We start from the raw sequence: 23,142 nt of genomic DNA on the forward strand, positions 1-23,142 counted from the left end.
ACACAAATGTCATTGACTTTGCATTTATTAGTTTTGTTGAAACAGTTTATTCTGAAAACAGCAACATTTACTTCCTAGATTCTTGTCTTGACAAGTGGTAAATGTAGTTTACGCCATGAGTAACATTCAAGATCACCAATGTAAAACGTTCTTAGATGCCAAAATGTTGTATTTAATATATATATATATATATATATATATATATATATATATATATATATATATATATATATATATATATATATATATATATATATACACATACATACGAGTGTACATTAAAAGGGTAAAAAAACTCTTAAATATTCTTTTTATAGTTACTAAACTGATGGTCGAGGCTCACCGAGTTGAGCAGTTCGTTTATGTATTTTTAAATCCTAAAGCTGCAATTTAATCCCCTCAAAATGTGAAAAAATATTATAAAGTTTGTTAAATACTATTTAATTATTATTAATCTCTGACACTCTTTACTGAAAACCACCACATCATCCCAGCGCGCAAAAAGTAGGCCTACAAAAATTTTTAGTAAAGAATGGAGCAAGCACACAAGACTTTATGGTTTCAATCTTTTTATTTAGTTTTTACCCATCATTCCTCCTTACAGCAGTCAAAATTGCATTTCAGGTTTGTAGCAGTGTGTAGACCACGGTAAAAACCAAACAACTATTCCTTCAGGAACACAATAATACTTCAAAGAACTTCCAGTTAAGATGAAGAGACTTCAAGCATAAGGCTCAGTCACTGCAAGTGGAGAATGGACTACAACCAAACTGCATTTTTACACGGCATCTCTATGAATTGCTGGAGGAGATCTGCTGGAATACAACGTGCACACAAAGCTAGTTTTAGGAATACTGTAAAGTTTGATGAATTGTTGCTTCAGTGGGTAAAGTGACGTGAGTGAAGAGGTCTGAAGTTTAAATGTGCGACTTTTTTTAACGGAATCAGTAAAACCTTCGTGTTTTGGATTTCGGGTTCATGCATTGTGTAAAGATGATGGAGCAGAACAGCTGCAACTGCGGCGTTTGGATGTGTTTAGTTGACTACAGCCGATGAGCCCATCTTGTTGATGCCACAGGCGTTGGAGCCTCTGTGCAGGTAGTAGTAACCCTAAAAAAAGAAAAGAAATAGATAAACAAGCTAAAAAAAAGGGTCAGACTAAAGAAAATGTGAATGAATAAACAGGTCTGTAGTGACTGTATTCACAGATCAACAGCAAATAAAAGTGATCCAAAGTTTTACTCAAGAACTTCTGATTTGTTTGTATTTATATGGGCGTTTAAGAGTATATTACATCTCACAATCTTTTACTTTACTTATTTAAATACATATTGATGAAAATAGAGTTAAATTGTTTTTACTTGCGGCATTTTTCTAATAATGGAGGACAAGTATGAACAAAATTAAGCTTAAAATGGCCTTTTCTGAGCATTTCTTTAGTCAAATCGTGAATCAGGAGCAGAAAAAAAATGTTGTTTAAAAAAGGTCGTATTTGTGGCGTTGAAAATAAACTGGGAATTTGCATAATCATAAATAAAAGACCACTGGGAATACTTAAAATAGATCAAAAGATGATCAGAGTGGGTCTCTAAGGAAAACTTTGTATCTGACCTGCTCGCCATAATCCTCGCCCCAGCTGTTCTTGATGGCCCAAAATGGGATCCCATTACCTAAAAAAGAAAAACAAATCAGTTTTTAAAAATTTGTATTGTTCAGTGAGAAAATAGTGAAGACAAAGTAGAAGCAAATCCTTACGTTCACCGTATCCCACCAGGAGGACGGCGTGGTCGATCATCCAGGGGTTGCAGAAGATCTTCCAAGGGTGAGAAACACCCTTCTTATAGAACTAGAAAGAGTTAGAGAATAAATATAGAAATATGATTATTGGTTGATATATGTGTAAATATTAATGATTATAAGTGGGAATTGTGCGAGGATGCATTTGAGTGTGTTGGGATTTAATTGAACCAAAGCAGTGTTTCTACACAAGAATATGTCAGATGTGTGTATTTTTAATTTTAAATGTGTAATTATATGTGTAAATTGTGTACTAGAGAGGGAACTATATTAGGCACTAGGTGTAGTAGTAAAATTGATCTAGTTTAGGGGATTAAGTAAAGAATTTATGAGAGTTTTACTTTTTTTCACACCATTTCAGATATTTTTAGTATTTGTTTTCCTAAAAGTGTTTGTCCAAAGTAAAATATCATCATCATCATCAACTAAAAGAACAAAATAAGTACTAAAAGCTGGAATAAATTGACTAAAACAATGAATTTATAGTTGAACTGTGAGATAAAATGTCCCACCTGCATTGCAAAAGCATTCAAGGCAACGGAGATGGGTCCGTTCTCCGCCAGCCAAGCCGCGATCTCTGAGGAGAAAGAGAACAAAAAAATGAAACAACCACGACAGACTTATTCTGTCTTTAAAACAGACCACTGACACATGCGAGTGCTCCTCTCACCCTTCTCATCTTTGGGGAGCTCCACAGAGCTGTTGATGTAAGCGGCCACCTTCCTGTTGGTGAAGTCACATCTCTGCTTCTTTCCTGTGTAGGAGTAGTCGGTTTCTGTCTCCAAACCACCTGAAGCGCACCAAGAGGGAGAGATCAGCTTCAAAGAGTCCACTAGTAACAAAAACTACACACAATTCCTAATCTATTTTTAAAGTTAAAGCAAGCTCCTCAGGGGATTACACTCTCCAATGTATTTGAATAGTGCTTGTGGTGTGCTGCAGGGGCCAGTGCAATTTCTTCAGGGGAATTGGAAATCTAGTTTTATTCTCGTTATACCATTTTTGAATATTTTGGTAAACTGAACTCTCTGTGGACTTTTTTTTCTGACTTCCTCTTTTTTTTTTACTTTGCTTTTATTTGCCAGTCATTTCTTCACTGTTTACCAAATACATGAACTTCCCATTCTTTGCAAATAAAGATGAAATATCTGACGATGCTTCAGCGCAGCAGTTCCTCACCCAGCTTCTCGATGGCTTCATAGGCGTTTGACGGCAGCCCGCCTCGGCACGCCTGATCTAAACCGTCACAGTCAACCAGCTCTGAGGGGGACAGATCAATAGTCCAATCAAACATTTACCAACTCCATTTGGGATCTGTTGTATAACCGAAATGTTGGTGGTAGTTTGGACCTCAGCAGATGTTTGTACCTTGTTCTGAGAGCGACAGCAAAGTTCCATTTTTCAGGAACCACTGACCCTCGATGTTTCCTGTGACAGAGAAAGCCCAACAAGATCCGCACATCCCCTGTGGAGCACACACACACACACATCAGTAGGAAGACACGTCATCTTCCTCTGAAGGAGGTCTTCTGCTTCTTCACACCTGGTTTTTAACTGGGCTGACAGCTCCGTGGTCCCTCCAGTCCCAGCTGTCAGGGGCGGGGCTTTTGGCAGGAGGAGCTGGTTTCATTTCCCGGTGGAGCGTCCACTGGCTCAGCAGGGGGTTCAGGTATGCGGAGTGAAATTCCTCCTCTGAGAAAACGCAGATGGAAAACCTTAAAACCTTCAAAAAATAATCTGGATTTCATCATCAGGAACTGGAACCAGACACGTACCAGTCAGGTCACTGAACTTGGTGACGCCATATTCAGCTGAACCTTGATCCAAAGCCTGGAGCTTCTCAGCGGTTTTCAGATTCTCGTGGAAAATTTGGAAACGCCTTTCAGCCTCTGACAGAAGAATTTTAGAATGAATACTTCAGAAAAACCCCCCATAGTTATTCACTTTTTAAGACTCTGTAGCTAAAACTGTATAAAGTAAATATTTATTTCTTGAAGATAAAATTAGTTCATGATTTAACATTTACTGAAGGAAACCAGAACTTTTCATCTATTTCATTCACTTTTTTGAATCAGGGTGAAAAAAAAAGAGAATTTAAACTGTTTTTATAGTGTTAAAGAAATGCTTTGAGGTTTACAATTTAATTTTTTAAGTGAAAACTGTAGATAACTAACTACAGTGTCCCCCTGATATGTCGCTGTTCAACTTTCACAGTTCCTGTGTTTCACAAATTTCTTTAGTGCAATTTTGCATGCATTTTTATTTGTAATCAGTTCTGGTTGACTCTTGTCTTTGTCAGTCCCTGTGTCTCCTGTACAGAATGCGTTCAATTTTGCCACATTTATATAAATCCTCAACTGTGATCGAATCTTTGTTTTCATTCTATAATCCTGCACTTATTTTTACTGCGAAGGTTTAAATTTTGAGATTTCAAACAAGAGAGAAAAGTTTGAAAGTGTTTGTCTGAAAGTGTATAAAGTGAGTAGTGAGGAGTTTTACAGCCTTTGAAACATCTATAACCCTGCTTTTTGTATTTCACCAATTGCGGGTTATTTTTTAGAAAGCAACTCCGGAGATAAATGAGGAAACTGCTGCATCTAAAATGTTGGACTTGTAATCAAATGTTTGCAGCGAAATTAAAAAAAAAACTGAATAGCTTGTCCTCCTAAATCCTTTTAAGACGACACATCCTGAGGGATGCAGTAACTTCAGCTGCTTTTGGGAGAGTGTTCATCAGATAGAAGTAGATTTATGATTTAAAAAAGATTTTTTTTTCAGTTAACAAGTCTCTTTATTTGGTTAAAATTGCTGCAAATAACTACAGTTCTGGACACAAGTGTTTGTATTTTTAATCAAGCTGTGTTTGCGTTGCCTCTGACTGTGTGGAAACGGAGCACTCACCCTCCTGACTGCTGTAGTCCTTCTTGTACTTGACCATGAACTCTTTAAACTGGCCTAGAAGCTGCACAGACTCCTGCCAGACAAAGAAACACAATCAGGCAACAAGGCAGGATGCTGGTTCATCGTCCTTCTGAAAACACACCGCTCTCATCTTACCTCCGCAAGTTGGCTGTTGGTTGGTTTCTCCATGCGGTTGGTTTCTTCCACTTCAGCTGATTGGAGACGGACAGATTCACAAGACATAAATGACTACATGGCTTTAACAACATAAAGTCACAAAGATGTTTATGTTTTGCAAAATAAGCACATTTTTAAAGTTATTAAATAAAAAAATGATGAAAGAATTGGTCATTTCTAGACATCCTTAACCTCAATGAACTTTTGGACAGGTGCAATTTATTAACCAGATTAGTAAACATAACAGAATGTCCAATTCAGCCAACAAGTTCAGGCACAGCAGATATAGTGAACATTCTTTCAACCAGTTTTGCAGGATTAGTAATTTCCTCCCACACGCTGCTTCTATAACATCCAAAATGCTGCGTCAACAATGAGGCGGAGCCCGTTTAAGAAGGAAAACCGCCTGGAATCCTGAGGATGTGGAATAGAAGGGAGCTAGAGATCAGTCAGTTCAGATGCTGACAGGCTGCTGACTGACCTTTAGGACTGCACTTCTGTTTCAGCAGGGTTGAAGTGCCCTGCCAGGGGATGTCCCACACTTCAAACACACACACCTCAGTCTGAAACACAGAAGCACAACAGGGGACAAAGTTGACATGCTTTAAAAGTCATCAATCTGGAGCACCTCAGAACAATGCATTCACAATCCAGGATAATAATAGAGAACAGTTCTCAGAAAGCAATAATAAAACAAGTTCATGTGTAGTACATTCTAAACCTAAGCATGAGATTACTTCAGTTCAAACTCATGACTCAAGACCACATGACTGACAAATCTGTCAGACTGAGAGAAAAAAAAATTCCAATGTTTTTTTTTTTTTTTTTTTTTTTTAAAGCAGCAGTAAATATTTTACAGGCACATTAACAAATGACTTCACAAAACCAAATCCTACCTTCAGCTTCTGAGTCTCTGGATAGAAGTCACATGTCCTGAGCATGGCAGATTTCTTGCAGAGGGTGTTGCTCAGCTCCACTGTTATTGTGTATCGAATTCCTTTAACCAGCTGGATAAGATTTAGAATAAAACAAGACTTAGTAGCATGTATTGAATAAATCTTACTTTAAAAAAAATAATCACTGAAATAAGCCTAACAGCATTCTACATAGGCCTATTATCGATTAATATGAATTTATTTGTTCTGTAGTACCTGTCACTTGTCACAAAACTAATAATATAAACTGATTGGTTTTTTTTTTTATTGTAAAATTTTGAAATATTTTCCTTGAAAAATTATTACTTATTATTTATTATTTTATAATTATTTTTGGGAAAACATAATGAACGAATATGATTAATATAATTAGTAATAATTATAAATGTACACTGGTACGCTTAGTTATATTTTAAGTTAATTTTAACTTTATGTTGAAACTTTTGATTTTATAAATCTTTAACAAATGCATAATGTACCCTTTATCAAGAATATCGGAGTATATTAAAAAGCTAAAATACTACCTCTAAAAATACTTGGAAAAAAACATACAGTAAGCTTAATTTACTCATTTGTTTACCATGGATTATATTTGTCCTCTAACTTCCGTTTTTTATTTTGAAAATAACCCTGTTTCCTGTTAGACTTTGGTGACGTCGCTATATTGATACTTGTTGTTTACAAATTATTTGATCCATCAACAGGGTTCTGGCGATGCAAAAACGTACTCCCCAAAAATAATTATAGTAAAATTTAAAATAAAAATATTAAAAATAAATGTTAACATGACTGTAATGATTGTACCTGTTTGGTGGCGGAGACGAACCGGCTGATTTTACGGAGGTGCATGGCGTTGGAGCCCCGGTTGTATCGCTCCTCCGCGAAAAGCATCACCTTCTTCAAACCTGGATCGGACTCATGAACCCGAATGGGTGATCCTGGAGGCCCAAACAGAGGCCGGTCGAGATCTTCTCCCAAACCGAGGACCGAACCCAGCACGGCGGCCAGGATCATCCATGGGATTAGGGCACGGCAGCGGAATCCGACCGACATTTTGACCACCGGGAGCTGATGGGGGGCAAAGGGACCGGAGCTCAGCCTCCTCTCAGTTTTTAAAGGCGAATATTTGTTTTAAAATCTAAATACAATCGATAACGGGCTAGATGCCGCGGTTATACAAGTAGGACATCCTTGTTGCCAAACAAATGAAGCTGATTGTGGGAGGAGCCTGTGAGAGGCCGTCTTAAAGAGATAGGACACAAATAAATCCGTCAAATCCATTGACTGTACAGTTACAGTCAAAGGTCAAATCCAACGCCGTCCTAAAAAATATTTAACCTGAGACTAAAATACAAGACTTAAAACAAACAAAAGAATAACCGTTTAACTTATCACAACAAAATGGTCACGTTTATTAGCTCAGAAGAACTTGAGATCAGAATGATTTTTAAGCATCCATAACACGATTTACATATTCTCAATAAATAAATGAAAACATTAAGTGAAATGATGACTTAGCTGCCTCACGTGTAGCATAAGGCCTAATATAATAGATATCTAATTAAACAGTCTGTGGTTAAGATACAATCCATTTTGTCTTACATTTAATTGATGGAAATCAAAGCATATAGATAACGTAAATATTAGGTGATGCTTTCATCCATCCATCTTCTTGGCCGCTCCGTCCCTTTCGGGGTTGCGGGGGTGCCGGAGCCTATCCCGGCTGCTGATGGGCGAAGGCGGGGTTCACCCTGGACAGGTCGCCAGTCTGTCTCAGGGCCTCAATCACACACACATTCACTCTCACATTCATACCTAGGGGCAATTTAGAGTCACCAATTAACCTATGAAGCATGTTTTTGGACGGTGGGAGGAAGCCGGAGTCCCCGGTGAAAACCCATGCATGCACAGGGAGAACATGCAAACTCCACACAGAAAGGTCCCAGCCGGGATTCGAACCGGGGCCTTCTCGCTGTGAGGCAAGAGCGCTAACCACTGCGCCACCGTGCAGCCCGTGATGCTTTCAATAAAATTAATTGTTTAGACTATTTAAAGATAAATAAATATAAATTAAATAAGGTCTATAATCTGATGCAGCCTAATTAAAGTAAAAGTTACACAATCTTCAAAAGTGAGCATTGTCATTTAAGATTGTCAAAGGATTTATTGTTCTTATCTGTTGTTATTTAGAAAATAGCTGTTGAAAAAGTCAGTATCAAAAAGAAGTTTTAAAAATGACATTATTTTTCAAATGCTTTAAATTATTTAACATAGCAAAAAGAAAATGTTTTTAAACAACAAAGGTAGTTAGGAGGACACTATAGTTTATATTCAGAGGTGGGTAGAGTATTAAAACATTTTACTCAGGTAAAAGTATTGTTACTTTACCAAAATAGTACTCAAGTTCAAGTAGAGAGTTGGCATCCAAATAATTACTTGAGTAAGAGTAAAAAAGTACTTGGATTAAAATCTACTCAAGTACTGAGTAATTAATGAGTAACGTACCATTTCTGTCATAAAAGAACAACACAAAACAACAATGCTATAATCAAACTTTTAATAAGTCTGGGGGAAAGGCATACATATATTTTTTGATAAATAAAACATTAGGCAACATTTGCTTCAACAAGTTTACAATAAATTGTGAGAGGTTTACTTTCTTTTTTTGCAAAACAATGTCCTTTTGCCAAGATATTGTTAATTATTTTCCTCTGTTTTGTGTCACAAATATTAGAAACCTTTCAAACAATACAGTTGTCCTTGAACTTAAACATATTCCTTTGCATCAAATACAAGATTATCTATGTGTAATGCTAAATTTAAATCAGTGGAAGAGTGTACAGTATAAAAAAACTGAATGAGAGTTGTTGCAAGAGAACATTTTTATCTAAAACCTAAAAAAAAAAAAAAAAAAAAAAAAAAATCACTCATTAAAGTGACTGTTCAGCTTCAACAGTAGCTGGCTCTCAAGGTTTCTGCAGTGAAGCTGTGATCTTTTAGCAGTAAAAAGAAGTCCTGCATGACTGAAGAGTTTCTCACAAGCTGCAGATGCTGGAAGACTTGTGTTGAGTTTGAGTGACAGTCTCTTGATTAGAGGGAACGAGTGCAAAAGATCCATATCTCCAGTGGATGGGCATGAAAGGTACCTCTCCAGCTCTCCTGTTTGGGTTTTTTTCATGGATCCAAAAAAGTAATCTTCATCAGAGAGGCTGCTGCTTGTGCAGTTATCAGCATCATCAGGGTCAATGTCGAGGTGATTTTTGATGTAGTCAAGGCCTGCAGAAACACACGAATAGCTTTTTATAAAAACAAGAATTATATGATCTGATTACTCATTCAATGCACAGTTCATCAATCAGAAAAATTATACAACACAATATAAAATCTGGTTTGTGATATGTTGATTGCCATATTTACCAATTTTTAATATGTCTCTCTGTGTGGTCCAGCTTGCTCTGAATTTAGGCAGTAGTATAGCTGCAGCAATCAGTTCTGGGTCCTTCATCATATTTTCAAAGCGTTTCTGGATGCCATCCTGCAGGGCTTTGATTAGAGGGACACAAACTTTGGAAGATAATGCCACCTTCTTCATCTTAATCTGCAACTGGTGTAGTGTTGGGAGTAGAAAGCCCATGTGCACAGATGATTCCCCTTGGAGAATGTTCAGGGCGATGGCAACTGGCTTCATCACAGCAACGTACTCTGCTAAAAATGCCATTTCAGCTGGATTCAACCTAAATGACATTAAGATGAAAATTATAAGTTATTTTAGATTCAAACATAAATGTGTTCACTGTACATTTACTAAACAAATACATGCAAAATATAAAAGTTGATTGACTATTTCGTCGTAAAAGATGGTTAAGTGTATATATTGTACTGTAATAGCACGTAGCAATTTTCTGTGTTGTCTTTAAACAGTCTGAGGTCAAACTTACATATTGATTTTCAATGCTTGGCAGACATTGCGGATTGCTGATTCTCCCCGCTCCCTGTGAATCCGCACCACCCTTTCCACAGCAAAGAATACGGAGTTCCAACGCGTTTGATTGGGTCGAAGGAACTGCAGATTGCATTCACGTTCCACCATCTCAAACGCTGTGCTTGACCTGCTGGTTTTATTCCACAGGGCAGTACATTTTCCAAAAGCAGAGCGAGATAATAATCTGTAAGTTTTATCGCGAACTTCTGCAACAGAGGCATCAACTGTGGCTACTAGATTCAGAAGATGGCATGCGCATTTTTGGTGCTTTGGAAGTTGGTACTCAAGGCCAGTGTCATAATCCAGAATGGCAGATACGTCTTGATATTCCAACTCTGACTCACTTTCATCGTCTGATGCCTCATCCATGGGGGACTCTTCCTTCTCATGGTCCTCTTTTTCTTCCACTCCATATAATGGAAAGGCCTTCAGGAAGTTTGAGCCACTGTCTGTCGTTGTTCTGGTCACTTTTTCCCTGATGTGGTAGTCAGAATGTATTTCCTCTAATGCAGCAGCAAGGACATTAAATGTGTAGGAGCCTTTGACTCGTCGACAAGCCAATGCAGCAGAATGTCTGTCTAGAGTTGTAGGGTCTATCCAGTGACAGGTGACACCTAAATAACTACGTTGTCTTGCAGACCAGCAGTCTGTTGTGGTAGCAACATGGTTCACAGCACTCAACTTTTTAATGATGATGCTCTTCATGTCCTTTGCAGCCTCCTGTATTCTAGAGCATAGTGTTTTTCTTGTCATCAGTGTACAATGAGGATGCAAAGTTTCGATCATAGTTTTGAAGGATTGTCTCTCAACCACAGAAAATGGTTGGTTGGCTTCACAGACAAAATTTAGCACAAGTCTATCAACCGTTGCCTGTGTTAGTCGCCGTGGAGGGATCCATAAATCGGTGATCTTCATACTCTTTGTCGGAGGCTCATCAGAGGAAGAACATTTTCGCTTTTTGTTAGAATCTACCAACTCTGTGTACTTTATAAGTTTGTTGGGGTGAATCCTCTGTTGACAGAATAAATAAATAAATAAATTAATTAACATTGAAGCAAAGCTTGTTTTCCCTTACTTAAACAGAGAAGTTCATATAGACGTAATTAGTAAAAATGAATATTTGTCCTGAGAATGAACGTACTGCGTTCAAAACTAGGGCTGCCACAAACGATTATTTCAATAGTCGACTAATCGGTTCGTGGGCGACCGGATGTAAAACACTCATTTAAACCATCATTACCTAAAATTAAACAAAACAGTTTAGTAATCTTTTAATGAATCGTGCAGCTTTTCTCCTTCATTTGTTTCTGGCATTAAAACAAGACTTAAATCAAATGAGGTAATCTGAATCAACAACAGAATACTTAATAAAAGCTTGAAATTCTTTTTTAAAACTTTAAACATATATTTAATAAAACATGTATAAATTATTTCAAAAGCTAATTGCAGATAGAAACACACTGGGGCCCATGACATCTTTGAACAATGTTTCATAATCCGCCCTTTGAACCGAATGACATGATCGCGGCGCAGAATATGAATGAAGCCTTGGACGAGCGGTAAATCCGCGCCCGTCCTCACGGCGTTTGGTTAGAAGAGCGAAGATTATGAAACGTTCAATATGCAGACATAGACGAACTGTAGACACGGATCTGCAGCAGATCTTCTAGTTTATCTCCAAACAAAAACGACGCTTCGACGATCAAATTAGTTGTCGACTATTTTAATAGCCGATTAGTCGAATATTCGTGGCAGCCCTACTCAAAACCGTGAGCACGTGTACGTGCACATTCATTGTCTTTCACCCAACACAACTGACAAACTCTACAGTCTCATTACGCACATGATTGCTCAATGTAAGGCATCTTAAAAGGTTAAATGTTCATATTGAGTCGAAACTCAAGAGAAACTTACCGCAACATGCTCCCTCAACTTTGATGTTGAGTTGTAGGCTGAAATGTCGACCTTTTTGGGAAGACACAACTGGCAGCGCATTACACAACTCGTCTCTTTCGTGCAATGCAGGACAAACATCGATCGTAAATGAGGCCCCGGCTGAGAATCGCCATCGTCCTTTGACGCCATCGTTTAGAGGAGTGAATTGCCTGAGCGCCTTGTCAGTACCGACGCCTCCTCCAGCGGATAGGTTTTGTGTACGGTCACGTGACTATCTGGCTTCATATGATTGGTCACAAGGAGTCACATAACGGTACGGAGCTGGGGGAAGTTTCTCAGTTTCTCCGCCAACATAGGATCATTTTACATTATTTTGATTTATTACAGTGAAAAGGAACGGCAACGAGCAGCAAAATGCCTAGTGTATTTAAGTAAAAGTCACGTTTTTCTCTCAGACTTGTACTCAAGTAAAACTAAAAAGTACACCATATTTTGACAACTCTCAAAAGTACAATTTACCCAAAAAGTTACTTAATAAATGTAACGGAGTAAATGTAACGAGTTACTATGAGTTACTCAATGTTCTTTCCTTACACCGAAAATTTTTCAAACATAGTTTCAGAACATATAGTCTTGTTTTGGTGTGATGTTTGGTAATAAACATACATTGTTATATGATTTAATAAAAGAGTAAGTACATTTGTACAGAAATTGCTGTCATGATTTTGCGAAATAGCATCGGGGGAATTGCTGCAAAAAAACTTGCCTATGTTTTGGTTGTTTTACAAAGAAGTTCACATTTAACACCCCCCCCCACACACACACACACACACACACACACACACCCCAAGTTATTTGAATTTGAACTATGCAAAAGGATAGTACATGAAAAAGTTATGTAAAAAATGATTATTCAGAGCTTAAAATGTGTAACAAAAATAAGCAAAAAGGAAAAAAAACTGAAAAGACAAAAAGAACATATTTCAGTAGATATTAGTCAAATATAAATAGGTAAGAATTTAGTTGTAAAATGTAATATATCTACTACAAGTAATTTGTACCTATTATACATTTTGTTTGGATGTAGTTTTTTTCTTTGTAGTGTTCATGAAAATTAAAAATACAGGATATTTAGGGCATTAATTGTGTTTTTATTAGTTTTAGGTGCAAAGTAAAACATTTTTAGATTACTTTGGGGTTTATTGCCTAGTATGTTTATATTTTATGCCTTTAAAGGGTATGTTTCTAGTTATGGCGACTCAAAAAAAAGAAATATGTATTTTATTCTGAAGGATTTCCACCGGAAGTTGTACCTTATAGTTCCTGTTAGCATTAGCAGGTTTGCAGTGCGTGAAAAAAGGTATATGTTGATAGCTGCTATGCTAACATAGCTTTCTTGATCCGTTTTAATCTCGCCAGATCTTGTGGTTAACAAAGAGACACATTTCTTGTCAGTTGACCCGTTGCATGACCAAAGCGCTGCTGTGAGCGTTATGACTAATCTATATTTAGGCATCAGGTTGTATTCTTAGCGTTAGTTTAACTGGCGGACATGGAGACTCGGGGCATCGAGGACATGTTTGACTTTCATAGGTAAGTAAGCAGCTATAAAGCTAATGCTAATTAGCTCACTTTGGAGGGGTTTTGTCGAAAGCTGTTTTTGACAGAAATCATATAATTAAATGCTGTTCTTTATCGCTATTTTTTAAATAGTGAAGCAAAGATATTTCTTAGGATTTTGACATGAAGTATTAATTTGTTTACAGACTTGGATCTAATTAGCCGTTTGCTGTCATGATTTAACTTGTGATGCTAGGTATTTTTGTACACGTCATGCTGTACTAGCACAGTTTTTGTTTTAAATTCGTACAGATATCTGTCATATCTGAAAATAAATGGTATAAAATATAAAAATACATATAGTTTTTTTTATGTCATATTTTTTAAATTTACAACCTTGCTTGTTTCCGTTTATCAGTAGTTAGCCCAGTTTGTTATGGGCTAAATGAAATCCAAATTAGGAAAACTTTATTTATAGTTTTTCTCAAACATAGAAGTATCTATAATTTAGATCTATATTTTAATGTAAGTGCAATTTTAATGTTCTTTTTTGGTAAAAATGCAAATATTACTTATTTTTTCACACTTTATTATTATGTTGTCCTTAGGTTTCCCAAAGATGCAGTAGTTCTTCTACTGCTGCTGATTTACTTTCCGGTTGGCATTTGTTTGATGTTTATCCGGATTTTTGTGGGAGTTCACATTTTTCTGGTCAGCTGTGCACTTCCAGAAAGTTTTCTTCGAAGGCAAGTATTTTCTGGATAATCAAAGACCTGCATGAATCAATTAAGTGTTCTAGTTATTATTATTCAGCAGCACATTTGTATTATTGTTTATTTACACATTTATTTTGCACGATGAATAGCTAAATTACATTTAGGTAATAAACTAAATAAGTTGAATTTCTAATTACTAAATCCAAATGCGAGTGCAAATTTAGACAAATATGCATAAAAAAAGCACAATCATACTGTGTTTTTCCTAGTAATTTAAAAATTTCTTCCCACTACAAATCACAGTTTGTCATTTTCTAATAATTTGATGCAAAAACCTAATATTATTAGTTGCCCACATATTTTTGATAGACATTATTCTGTGAATAATGAAAAACCACTAGATTCATTTTCTGTTCTTTCTTGTGATTTCCCTGAAATATTGTTTGCTTTCAGATTTATTGTAAGGGTGATGTGCTCAGTCTTGGGGATGCATGTGAGACAGAAAAATCCTCGCTCCAGAGACAGAAACACCAAGTTGTACATATGCAATCACATAACGGAGTTTGACCACAACATATTCAACCTTCTGACCCCATGCAATACAGTAAGTGCTCGACATGTGCAGATAGACATGCATTATAGAGCAGGATTGACACTTTTGGGCTGTGCTTCAGACAGTATTAAGTCATATGTTGATAACATGACTTTGAAGAAGTTTTTAGTCATCAAATAATAAGTGTTCATTAAGGAAAGTTTTTACATTTTTCTGTTATTGAATGTTTTCAAAGCAGAACATTAAATACTTTCTTTGTACATTTTCTTGCTTCGCAGCCGCAGTTAGAAGGCTCCACGGGCTTTGTGTGTTGGGCCAGAGGTTTCATGGAGGTCCATTCTGGCCGGGCAGCGATTGGAGAGTCTCTTCAGAGATACTGCTCCACTGAGGGCACCCAGCCTCTGCTGCTGTTTCCTGAGGAGGACACCACCAACGGGCGGGCTGGCCTTCTGAAGTTCAGGTTTGTGCAGGTCTTGTTGTCATTTAGATAAAGTAATAGTACCCTATGCACTTATTTTATAACCAAAAAGCCTTATTTGAATATGGAGTTAAGTGCATCGATTGGGGCTTTTATACATACACATTCTAATCTGTTTTAAACGACCTCCATCTCTAGATGCAGACATTAAATATTACAGAATTATGTCTAGAGAGCTTTCCTCCTTACTCAGCTAGTTTATCATCGTAGCTGCTGCTTTGGTATCAGGCAGATAACTGAAAATAATCGCAACAGAAACAGAAGTAAATCAAACTTTTTTTTTCTATGTGTTGTTTTGTTTTATGCATATTTTTGTATCTTTTTTTGTTGTTTTTATCCTTATTTTTGTTAGGATAATTAAAAATATGCAGGTGAAGAATTGAGAATAGCAGCAAAGTTGAAATAGTTTGTTCTTTGGTTTTAAGGAACTCAAAACAAACAGTGATCACAGATTCTCAGACGTTCACTCATCAGTTTCTGCACTCGTAGTTTCTTGTTCAGTATTACCATACAGAATAGAACTGGTGCTCATTTGTGCCACTTTAAATATTGAAACAGTCTTTATTTCTATAAAACTTACACAAAGTTCTGTGTAGTGTTTGTGTTTTCTTGCTATAACGTATTGAAGTTTCATGGCTCATTTTCAGTGCAATTTTCATGCTTTTTTTTTATTTTTTATTTTTTATTGCGTATTGTATTTTGCGTCCTGATTAGTTGTAGGACTCATCAGTTAACCTCCTCTGTGCTTTGACTGATCGCAATTAGATCTTTGTTTTCATTCTAGTTTAATTCATAATTGACTTATTGTACTGTGTAGGTTTGAACTTTGAGAGTTTAAACAAAGGACAAAATTGTGAAAATGTTCATGTCCATTTGAGAAAAGTGCATAAAGTGTGGAGTGGAGAGTTTTACAGCCTTAAAATGTCTAGGATTATTGCTAAAAATAAAGAAAACTACTACGTGGATTTTATTTTTCACTGGTAAATTTTCTAGAATTTAACTCCACAATAAATGAGGGACCGCAGTCTACCATAAATAAATACTTAAAATAAAACAGTGGAGCCTAACTCAGAGGAAGATCTGGAAATAATAAAAAAAGGATCATAAAAAGAAAAAAAATAACAATTAAAATTTAAGAAAAAGGATTAATAAAAAGAATAATTAATATTTTTGTAAAATCATAACATATAATACAAAATCAAATCAGTTATTAGCTAATAGAGACAGTTAAGACGATTGAGATAGTTAATATATGATTTAAATAAAACACAACACTTTTATAACATTTTCACAACACATTTATTCAAATTAAATGCATTAATTTACCTCCAGTTTGTTAAAATTAAGACCAATTTTGTGAAAATATTTGAGTTTTTTTAGGTTTTATGTAGAACTGAGAATTATTGAGATTCTCTGTTGTTCTCGAGGTTTAGTCTCTTTTAGATTAGAACTGGCAGACTTTTACTGAACCATAAATAGATGCGTATCGTGTTTTTGTAGTCCACTTCATAAGAGAAAGAAACAACATCTAATCTGGATGAAAACCTGGATTTAATTTGATTGAAAATTACTTTAAAACAGAAAATCTTTGAGTTTGTATTTTAACATTTGTGGGTTTTGTCCTCATTTTCGAGCCAATTTCACTGATGGGCTGATGTCCCTCATGGAAATGCAGAAAATTCCGCGTTCAAGTATGAATGCAGAATAACTTTCTGCACCTAAACAAACATCGACTTAATTGTTATTTACAATCTAGGACGCACTAGAATTACAGGGAAAATAAAACATTATTAAAGATTATCTATATATATTTGATTCCAGTTTGGTAGGCTAGATTTTACGGGTGTATTTTGCCCTCCCCTGTGTTAGATGGTGACAAATTGCCTCAGATTGACCCAATTTCTGAATCTTTGTCTCGATTCCCCTTTGTATTTTTATTTTATTTTTGAGAGGCTTTTACTGATGTTTGTAGCTGAAAGGAAACAAGTGACACAAATGCAGTAAAATATTCTCGTACATTTAATAAAACAGATATTTGTTAGACAAATGGCTCAGAATTTCACTTTTTTGTGAGTTCTGGTATAATTTAAGAAGGTTCTGTTGTGTTCCAGTCTGTTTTGTGTTAGAACACCTGTTCTATAGTGTTCACACAGCAGGGATGATGGAGGTGACACAAAAGCAAAATAACAATGTAGAGACTGAGTCACAAAGAATTAGCTTCTCTGCTGGTTTGTTGTGGAGATTTAACGAGGAAATGCTGTTAGAATTCACATATTTAGACCAATATATTTATTTTTAATGACCAAATAATTGCTGTCAGTATAATTCTATTTTTTTTTTTTTTTCATTTTAGTTCTTGGCCTTTCTCACTGACGGAGTCTGTCCAACCTGTGGCCTTACGGGTGACCAGACCTCTGGTTTCTCTGGTAAGATCGTTTCTAAAGACATCATCACTTATCAAAAGGAATTAAAATCATTTGAAGATCAAACTTTGCTTTTTAAGTGCTGTCCAATAAAATTATACAAATATTTTCCTGAAGAGACTCGAGCTTTGGAACAAACTGTTATCATTTTTAAAGAACGTGATCCAGGTGAAATATCCTGGAACTTGCTGTAAATAATTTAGTCACCTGTGTTCATCCATTCTGAGTTCCTGTAAGCTTCGTTTTCTATAACAGTTCATGAATTGTCGTTGTTTTTCCTCCACAGAACACAGCAGAGTCCAGTTGGCTGGTGGAACTCTTGTGGACCTTTTTTGTTCCATGTACTGTGTATCATGTAAGGTACTAACTCATTTGTTTCCTTATTTCTGCCATTTTATATTTTTAGATTATTATTATTTTTTTTACATCAAGAAAGTATTTGGATTGTTTTTTCTTTTGTCGTCCCAGTTGGCTCCCACCAGTTTCCAGACAAGATGGCGAGTCCACACAGGAATTTGCCAACAAAGTCCAGGAGGTAAGATCAGTCAAGAAGAAAATAAGAAATCCAAAGTTTAGTTGATTAAAATCCCAGATACCAGGATGAGGCGTCACAAATCCGTGCTGGATTCTGACGGGTCGCCATGTTGGAGATATCCACTTGCCTTCACATGAGATTAGATTCACATTAAAACAGATTTAGATCACATCTGATCTTATTCGTGTGACTGAAATCTCTCCTGGTTGTGTTTCGGCTCAGCTGCTTGCCATTGAACTCGGCGTCGTCTCCACCAAAATCACCAAGAGCGACAAAGCCGAGTACATCAAACGGAGCAGACATCCTCCAGCTCCCGCTCAGTCCCGCTCAGGTGAGTCCACGACGGAGGAATGAGACTCTGTGGTTCTGAAGGTTGATCCGTGGTGGGTTTTCCAGGCGTGGCGTCGGGCTCCATCGGACTCGGGTTCATGGTCCAGAGTTTGGGGACGGACGATCCTCGGCTGACTAAAATGGCTCAGCAGGTGAAGGACGTTCTGCCTCACGTCCCGCTGAGTGTCATCATGAAGGACTTGGGTATGAAGAGAGTTTTAATAAACTGTTTTAATCGCCACAGATGTTTACTAATACAATAAAGGAGGTTTACCGGGAGCCTTTAATGAAGCACCAAGCCTCAGAATTATTGTTTAGGTGAAATTATTCCAGCTTTGGAAACACTGCAATCGTGTTTACATACAAAGATGGATCCATTAAACGATATTTGAGCCAGAAAAGCCAATATTACCAATATTATGGCAGCTGTTAGTAGGAATATGCTGCAATTTTTGTTTTTGTTTTACTGAAATAAGTGCAGTTTTGCATTAAAAAGCTGCTTCCTGTAACGTGTTATTGTGTTTAAGTCTAAGAAAATGTCGACAAAATGAAGCTCCTTTACTCCCATATTATGCTCTAACTACAAAGACAAATTTCTTTCTGCTTCTAAATCAACTTGAAGCCGACATACGGTGGCCCTGAAGTACAAATCACTCGAAGCGAAAAAATGTTAAAGATCACAATGAAAATAAAAAAAAAAAAAGAAACACAATTCCAGAAACCAAAACATTTTTTTAAAACAAAATTAATTTCTGGGAAACAAAAAGAAATGTTAAAAAACAAAACATAATGAGAAACTGGAAAAGGTTGGTACTATGAGACATCACTGATGGATAATGACGTTTGTCCATCATTTTAACTGAAAGTTATTTGAGATGAAGCGATACAGAATATCATCATCCAATCAGTGATGTCCCACAGTACCTACCCGTTCTGCTCTCTTCTTGTGTTTTGTTCATTTTGGTTTCTGGAAATTACTTTTAAGTTTTTTTAATGTAATGCAGTTTTTTATTATTTGTTTTGTTTTTCGTTGTGATCTTTGCCCACCACCATGTAAATGACCACTGGACTGAGTAACCCCCCCTCCCTTCTCGCGTTCCACATAGCACAGGCCCTTGAAGGCTGCACACCTGCTCTCCAACATACCTGGTCTGGCATGTTCCAATTGGCTGGACACACCTAAACCAGGTAATCAGTCATGAGTGAGGCTTGAATATCTGGAAATCATGCAGACATGGCACGGCGGCCCTCGAGGCCTGGAACTTCCTGAAGCAGGAATTACTTGCTGGTCCCAAGAAGTCAAAATCCCAAAGACTCCTATTGAGAAAAATACAGCTATTAGTCGTTCTATTGTCCAAACATCCATTCTTACTCTGTTGCCTTTTTTAACTGAATGCTACTTCTGATATATTCCATTATTTTTTTTATTATAGTGCAGGTTAAGTTATAAACTGACCAATCAGATGCCTCATAAGTATGTGGCGCCCGCTGGCCTCCACCTACAACATCTGAACCGTTTGTCAGATTTTGTGTAGCATTCTCTCAAGCGGTACGGATGTGGACTTCCATCAAGCTCACTCCTGATTGGTGAAAGTCGTAGAAACGTTGACTCAGACCATCTTCAACCAATAACTATTTACAAAAAAAAAAAAAAAGCGACTGAATTTACTTTATTTGGCTGGAGCCAGAAGTAAGCAGTTTTCTATGTGTGACGTCACAGCAACTCAGTCCAGTTTTCATATACAGTCAATGGTGCTCTGGCAGGAATATCACATGAGCCAAAACAGCAAAGGGTCTTACTCCCTGCCAGCTATTGAAGATTTGTTGCCGTTTTAACTTTTTGTCCTCTAGATTTTTAAGTTTTTTTTTTTTGTTTTTTTTTAGCAAAAACCAACTGTGTTGACACCACCATAACAAACTTACTGGAGAACAAAGAGGACGCCGCAGTGGAAGCTTCCGGCGCATCAGCTTATGAGGCCTCTTCAGTGGGATCTCGGTCCTCCGGTTCTGCTTCAGCCATTAAGGTTTGTTATTTTATTCTAAACGCCACTCTTATCTAAACCTTCTCCTCTCTGCACCCTCAGCAAATAAAGAGGATTGTGTCTGAAGTTTTTGAGAATATTCCATAGATTACAAACTGGACGAGCCTCTGAACAAAAACTACTCATCTGTAGCAAAATACACTAAATTGTTTATTTTATGTTTTTATAATAACTCAGTTTCCTTTGCTTAAGTGTTTTTGTTTACTCCATTACAAATCATTTTTGTTCTTTAATCTCTAAATTTTTACCTTAATCTCTTTTTTAAAGTTATGCTTCTTTGTGAAAGCTAAACTGACATGCAGATGAAAACCAAATTGGATAATTAAACGTTTCAATCCCTGCTGTGGGTGGATAATAACCCTTTGGAAAGAGCTAAAGAAAAGTGATGACCACTGACGCACTGATGAAGAATGCTGCTGACAGTCTGGCACACTTTAAAAAACGAGTAAAGAAAATGTCAGCGTGTGAAGACACAAGTTATTGTAAGTTAATATCATGTTAGGATGCGTCTAGACACTTCCACCATGCAGCAGGAACAAAGAGAACCTCGATCCTGACGCACTGCTGCAATTTACTGACTGTTTTACTGAATGATGCTGCATTTGTCTTCATTTTATTGCAACTACAGTAAAAACATTTTTTTTTCCCTGCAGCCTGCTGCCAAAACTTTTGGGAAATCTCCAGCCGACAGACATTTGTCTCTTCAGGAAAGAAAAGAGGCGTTGTATAATTTTGCACGAAGGTAATAAAACTAATTTTTTTTCATATATTCACTAATTAATTTGAAAATCCATCTTCTGTATGTTTCTACTTTTCTTTTTATATAAATTTAGAGTTGATTAGATCATTTTGGGTTTGATCTCCTCGGCCACTAAGCTGGTTTTATGACTTTACAGGAGTTTTTGAAAGGTGGTGTGCTGCCCTCAAGTGGCCAAAATGAGTTACTGCAATATGAAGAAAATTCTGTTCATCCTAAAAACCTTTTGTCATGTTTTCAAGTTTGTTCTATAGTTCGTTGACTGTAACACAATCTTTAAATTAACATGTTGTTGCAAATATTTATCAAACGTGTTCTGCTCCAAATTTATCTTAATTCAGCATTTACATGAAAGCAGAAACATGTTTTCTTCCATAGATGGAAATAATTCTGATGTCAAGGGATTCATTTTATTGTTTTGAAATGTAGGTTTCATTATATCCTTACTAAATGTTAGAATCACTCTTTGATCAGGTAAATCCAGATTTTAATCACCTTTAAACACCTCTTCTAGGAAATTGGGGCCAAAGATTTCTGGGAAAAAATAACAAAAAAACAATGAAAAAAAAGGCAGGGCCTGGGCGTTCACTGAAGTTCAAGGGTTGGGCAGTTCTGTTTGGTTTGTCTAGTCATCTAATCCATACAAAGTGGGTGTGGCTTATTGGGATGAGAAACCAGCTATCAGTTGATTGGTTGGGGGTTAGATTCCTAAGATATTAATTATAGAATGGAGCTCCTGCGTGCTCCCTGCATTACATAAGTACAAATGTCAGGCGCAGACATGACAAAGGTGATGTAAATATTCTGACTGACTTGTGAATGTACTTTTTCTTTTTTAGTTAACGTAATGGAGACAAATCACGACAGTGTAAATCAGCACAAGGATGCCGCTAATAAAGTTGTTTAAATTGTGCATTCCCCTTTATTATTATTATATTTAGAAAAAATACCTGTTTTATTGATTTTTTTTCTTACACTTTGACTTTTATGGATTAAGAGAAAATCTAAAACCTATTTTAGTGGTTCCTACACACATCTAGTTTAAAAATAAAGTTGAAACGAGCTGCAGATATTTTAGAGAATGAAAACTTACTTTACCCCCCAAAATGATGAGAAACTGGAATCTTTAAAAAAAAAAAAAAAAAAAAAAAACATTGGATACTCATTTCAGCCTCAAACAGGCTGGTTCATAAAAATATTGTCTGACAGTCCATTATCTGAAAACTCACCCAATCCTTTGAGGATTGAGTGTTAAAAGCTGCTAACCGCCGTTTGATTCTCTCTTGCAGACGTTACATTGAAAAGCATGGACTTAAGGAGGAGGACAGCCAGTGAACACAGTTGGGGGGTCAAGCCATTGAAAACTGCTCATATTGGAGATGCGTAGCTGTTTAATTTGAAACAGTGATTTTTATATTCTGTAAAATTGGATCTGCTGGAGAAAAGCTGGTTTTGTTATTTGCAGATATTAGCATCGAGTATTCAGAACATGTATACATTCATGACACGGTGATTATGCATGTGTTTAATTCGTCATTCTGGCAGAAACCTAATTTTGATAACAGTTTGTATAACGATCCACTGACTGTGAATCCTGTATTTATTTTTATAATGTCCAGAGTTGTTGATGGAAAATAAAATTCAGCTTGACTTTGCTTTCAAAAAATTCTCCTAAGTGTGTTTTTTTTTTTCTCCTGTCACTCAAAATGTGAAGATTTTGCAGAACCTGATACGATTCAGGTTAAATTGCATTTTTTTGTTCTTCCTGTTCCAGTATTTTTTCAAAACAGGAAATTGCATTGAAGATCTGGAAGTTGCAGTTCTTCAGAAAACAAAAGAAGATTTGTCATCCTGAAACCAAAGCCCAGCCTGCAGTTTATAATAAAAACATGTATTTTTGCACTTCCCCTTCTTTTCTCCACAACTTTTCTCAAAAACAATGAGTTTTATTATGGAAATGGAAAAACGAGAACAAGCTTTGCTCTGTAGGTGTACAGTGTGGTCCTCGAGAAACAACGGGAAGAACAGGCAGAGAAAAACGTCTAATTACTGCAAAAGAA

General features: G+C 36.5%; 3 protein-coding genes across 3 annotated transcripts; 1 reads left to right on the forward strand and 2 right to left on the reverse strand.

Moving 5' to 3' along the window:
* Nucleotides 1-552: 552 nt before the first annotated feature.
* ctsf (cathepsin F) lies at nt 553-7,045 on the reverse strand. The gene is made up of 14 exons (XM_024283478.2): nt 6,615-7,045; nt 5,772-5,882; nt 5,357-5,438; nt 4,855-4,910; nt 4,699-4,771; nt 3,573-3,686; nt 3,341-3,489; nt 3,166-3,262; nt 2,977-3,057; nt 2,468-2,587; nt 2,310-2,374; nt 1,756-1,846; nt 1,612-1,670; nt 553-1,110 (listed from the first exon to the last, which is right to left on the reverse strand). The coding sequence occupies exons 1-14, from the start codon at nt 6,861-6,863 to the stop codon at nt 1,036-1,038; spliced, it is 1,422 nt and encodes a 473-aa protein (XP_024139246.1). The 5' UTR covers nt 6,864-7,045; the 3' UTR covers nt 553-1,035.
* A 1,308-nt stretch (nt 7,046-8,353) lies between these two features.
* Nucleotides 8,354-11,919, reverse strand: LOC112153794. The gene is made up of 4 exons (XM_024284204.2): nt 11,707-11,919; nt 9,749-10,803; nt 9,228-9,544; nt 8,354-9,086 (listed from the first exon to the last, which is right to left on the reverse strand). The coding sequence occupies exons 1-4, from the start codon at nt 11,875-11,877 to the stop codon at nt 8,734-8,736; spliced, it is 1,896 nt and encodes a 631-aa protein (XP_024139972.1). The 5' UTR covers nt 11,878-11,919; the 3' UTR covers nt 8,354-8,733.
* A 1,095-nt stretch (nt 11,920-13,014) lies between these two features.
* On the forward strand, nt 13,015-22,748 carry aup1 (AUP1 lipid droplet regulating VLDL assembly factor). The gene is made up of 12 exons (XM_024283979.2): nt 13,015-13,281; nt 13,857-13,994; nt 14,418-14,568; nt 14,796-14,977; nt 17,349-17,421; nt 17,705-17,778; nt 17,887-17,953; nt 18,176-18,284; nt 18,350-18,487; nt 20,168-20,307; nt 20,979-21,067; nt 22,372-22,748. Exons 1-12 carry the CDS (start codon nt 13,241-13,243, stop codon nt 22,415-22,417), a joined length of 1,248 nt encoding a protein of 415 aa, XP_024139747.1. The 5' UTR covers nt 13,015-13,240; the 3' UTR covers nt 22,418-22,748.
* Nucleotides 22,749-23,142: the final 394 nt, after the last annotated feature.

This window comes from Oryzias melastigma, linkage group LG10 (genome assembly GCF_002922805.2).
Source record: "Oryzias melastigma strain HK-1 linkage group LG10, ASM292280v2, whole genome shotgun sequence".
NCBI classification, from domain to species: Eukaryota; Metazoa; Chordata; class Actinopteri; order Beloniformes; family Adrianichthyidae; genus Oryzias; species Oryzias melastigma.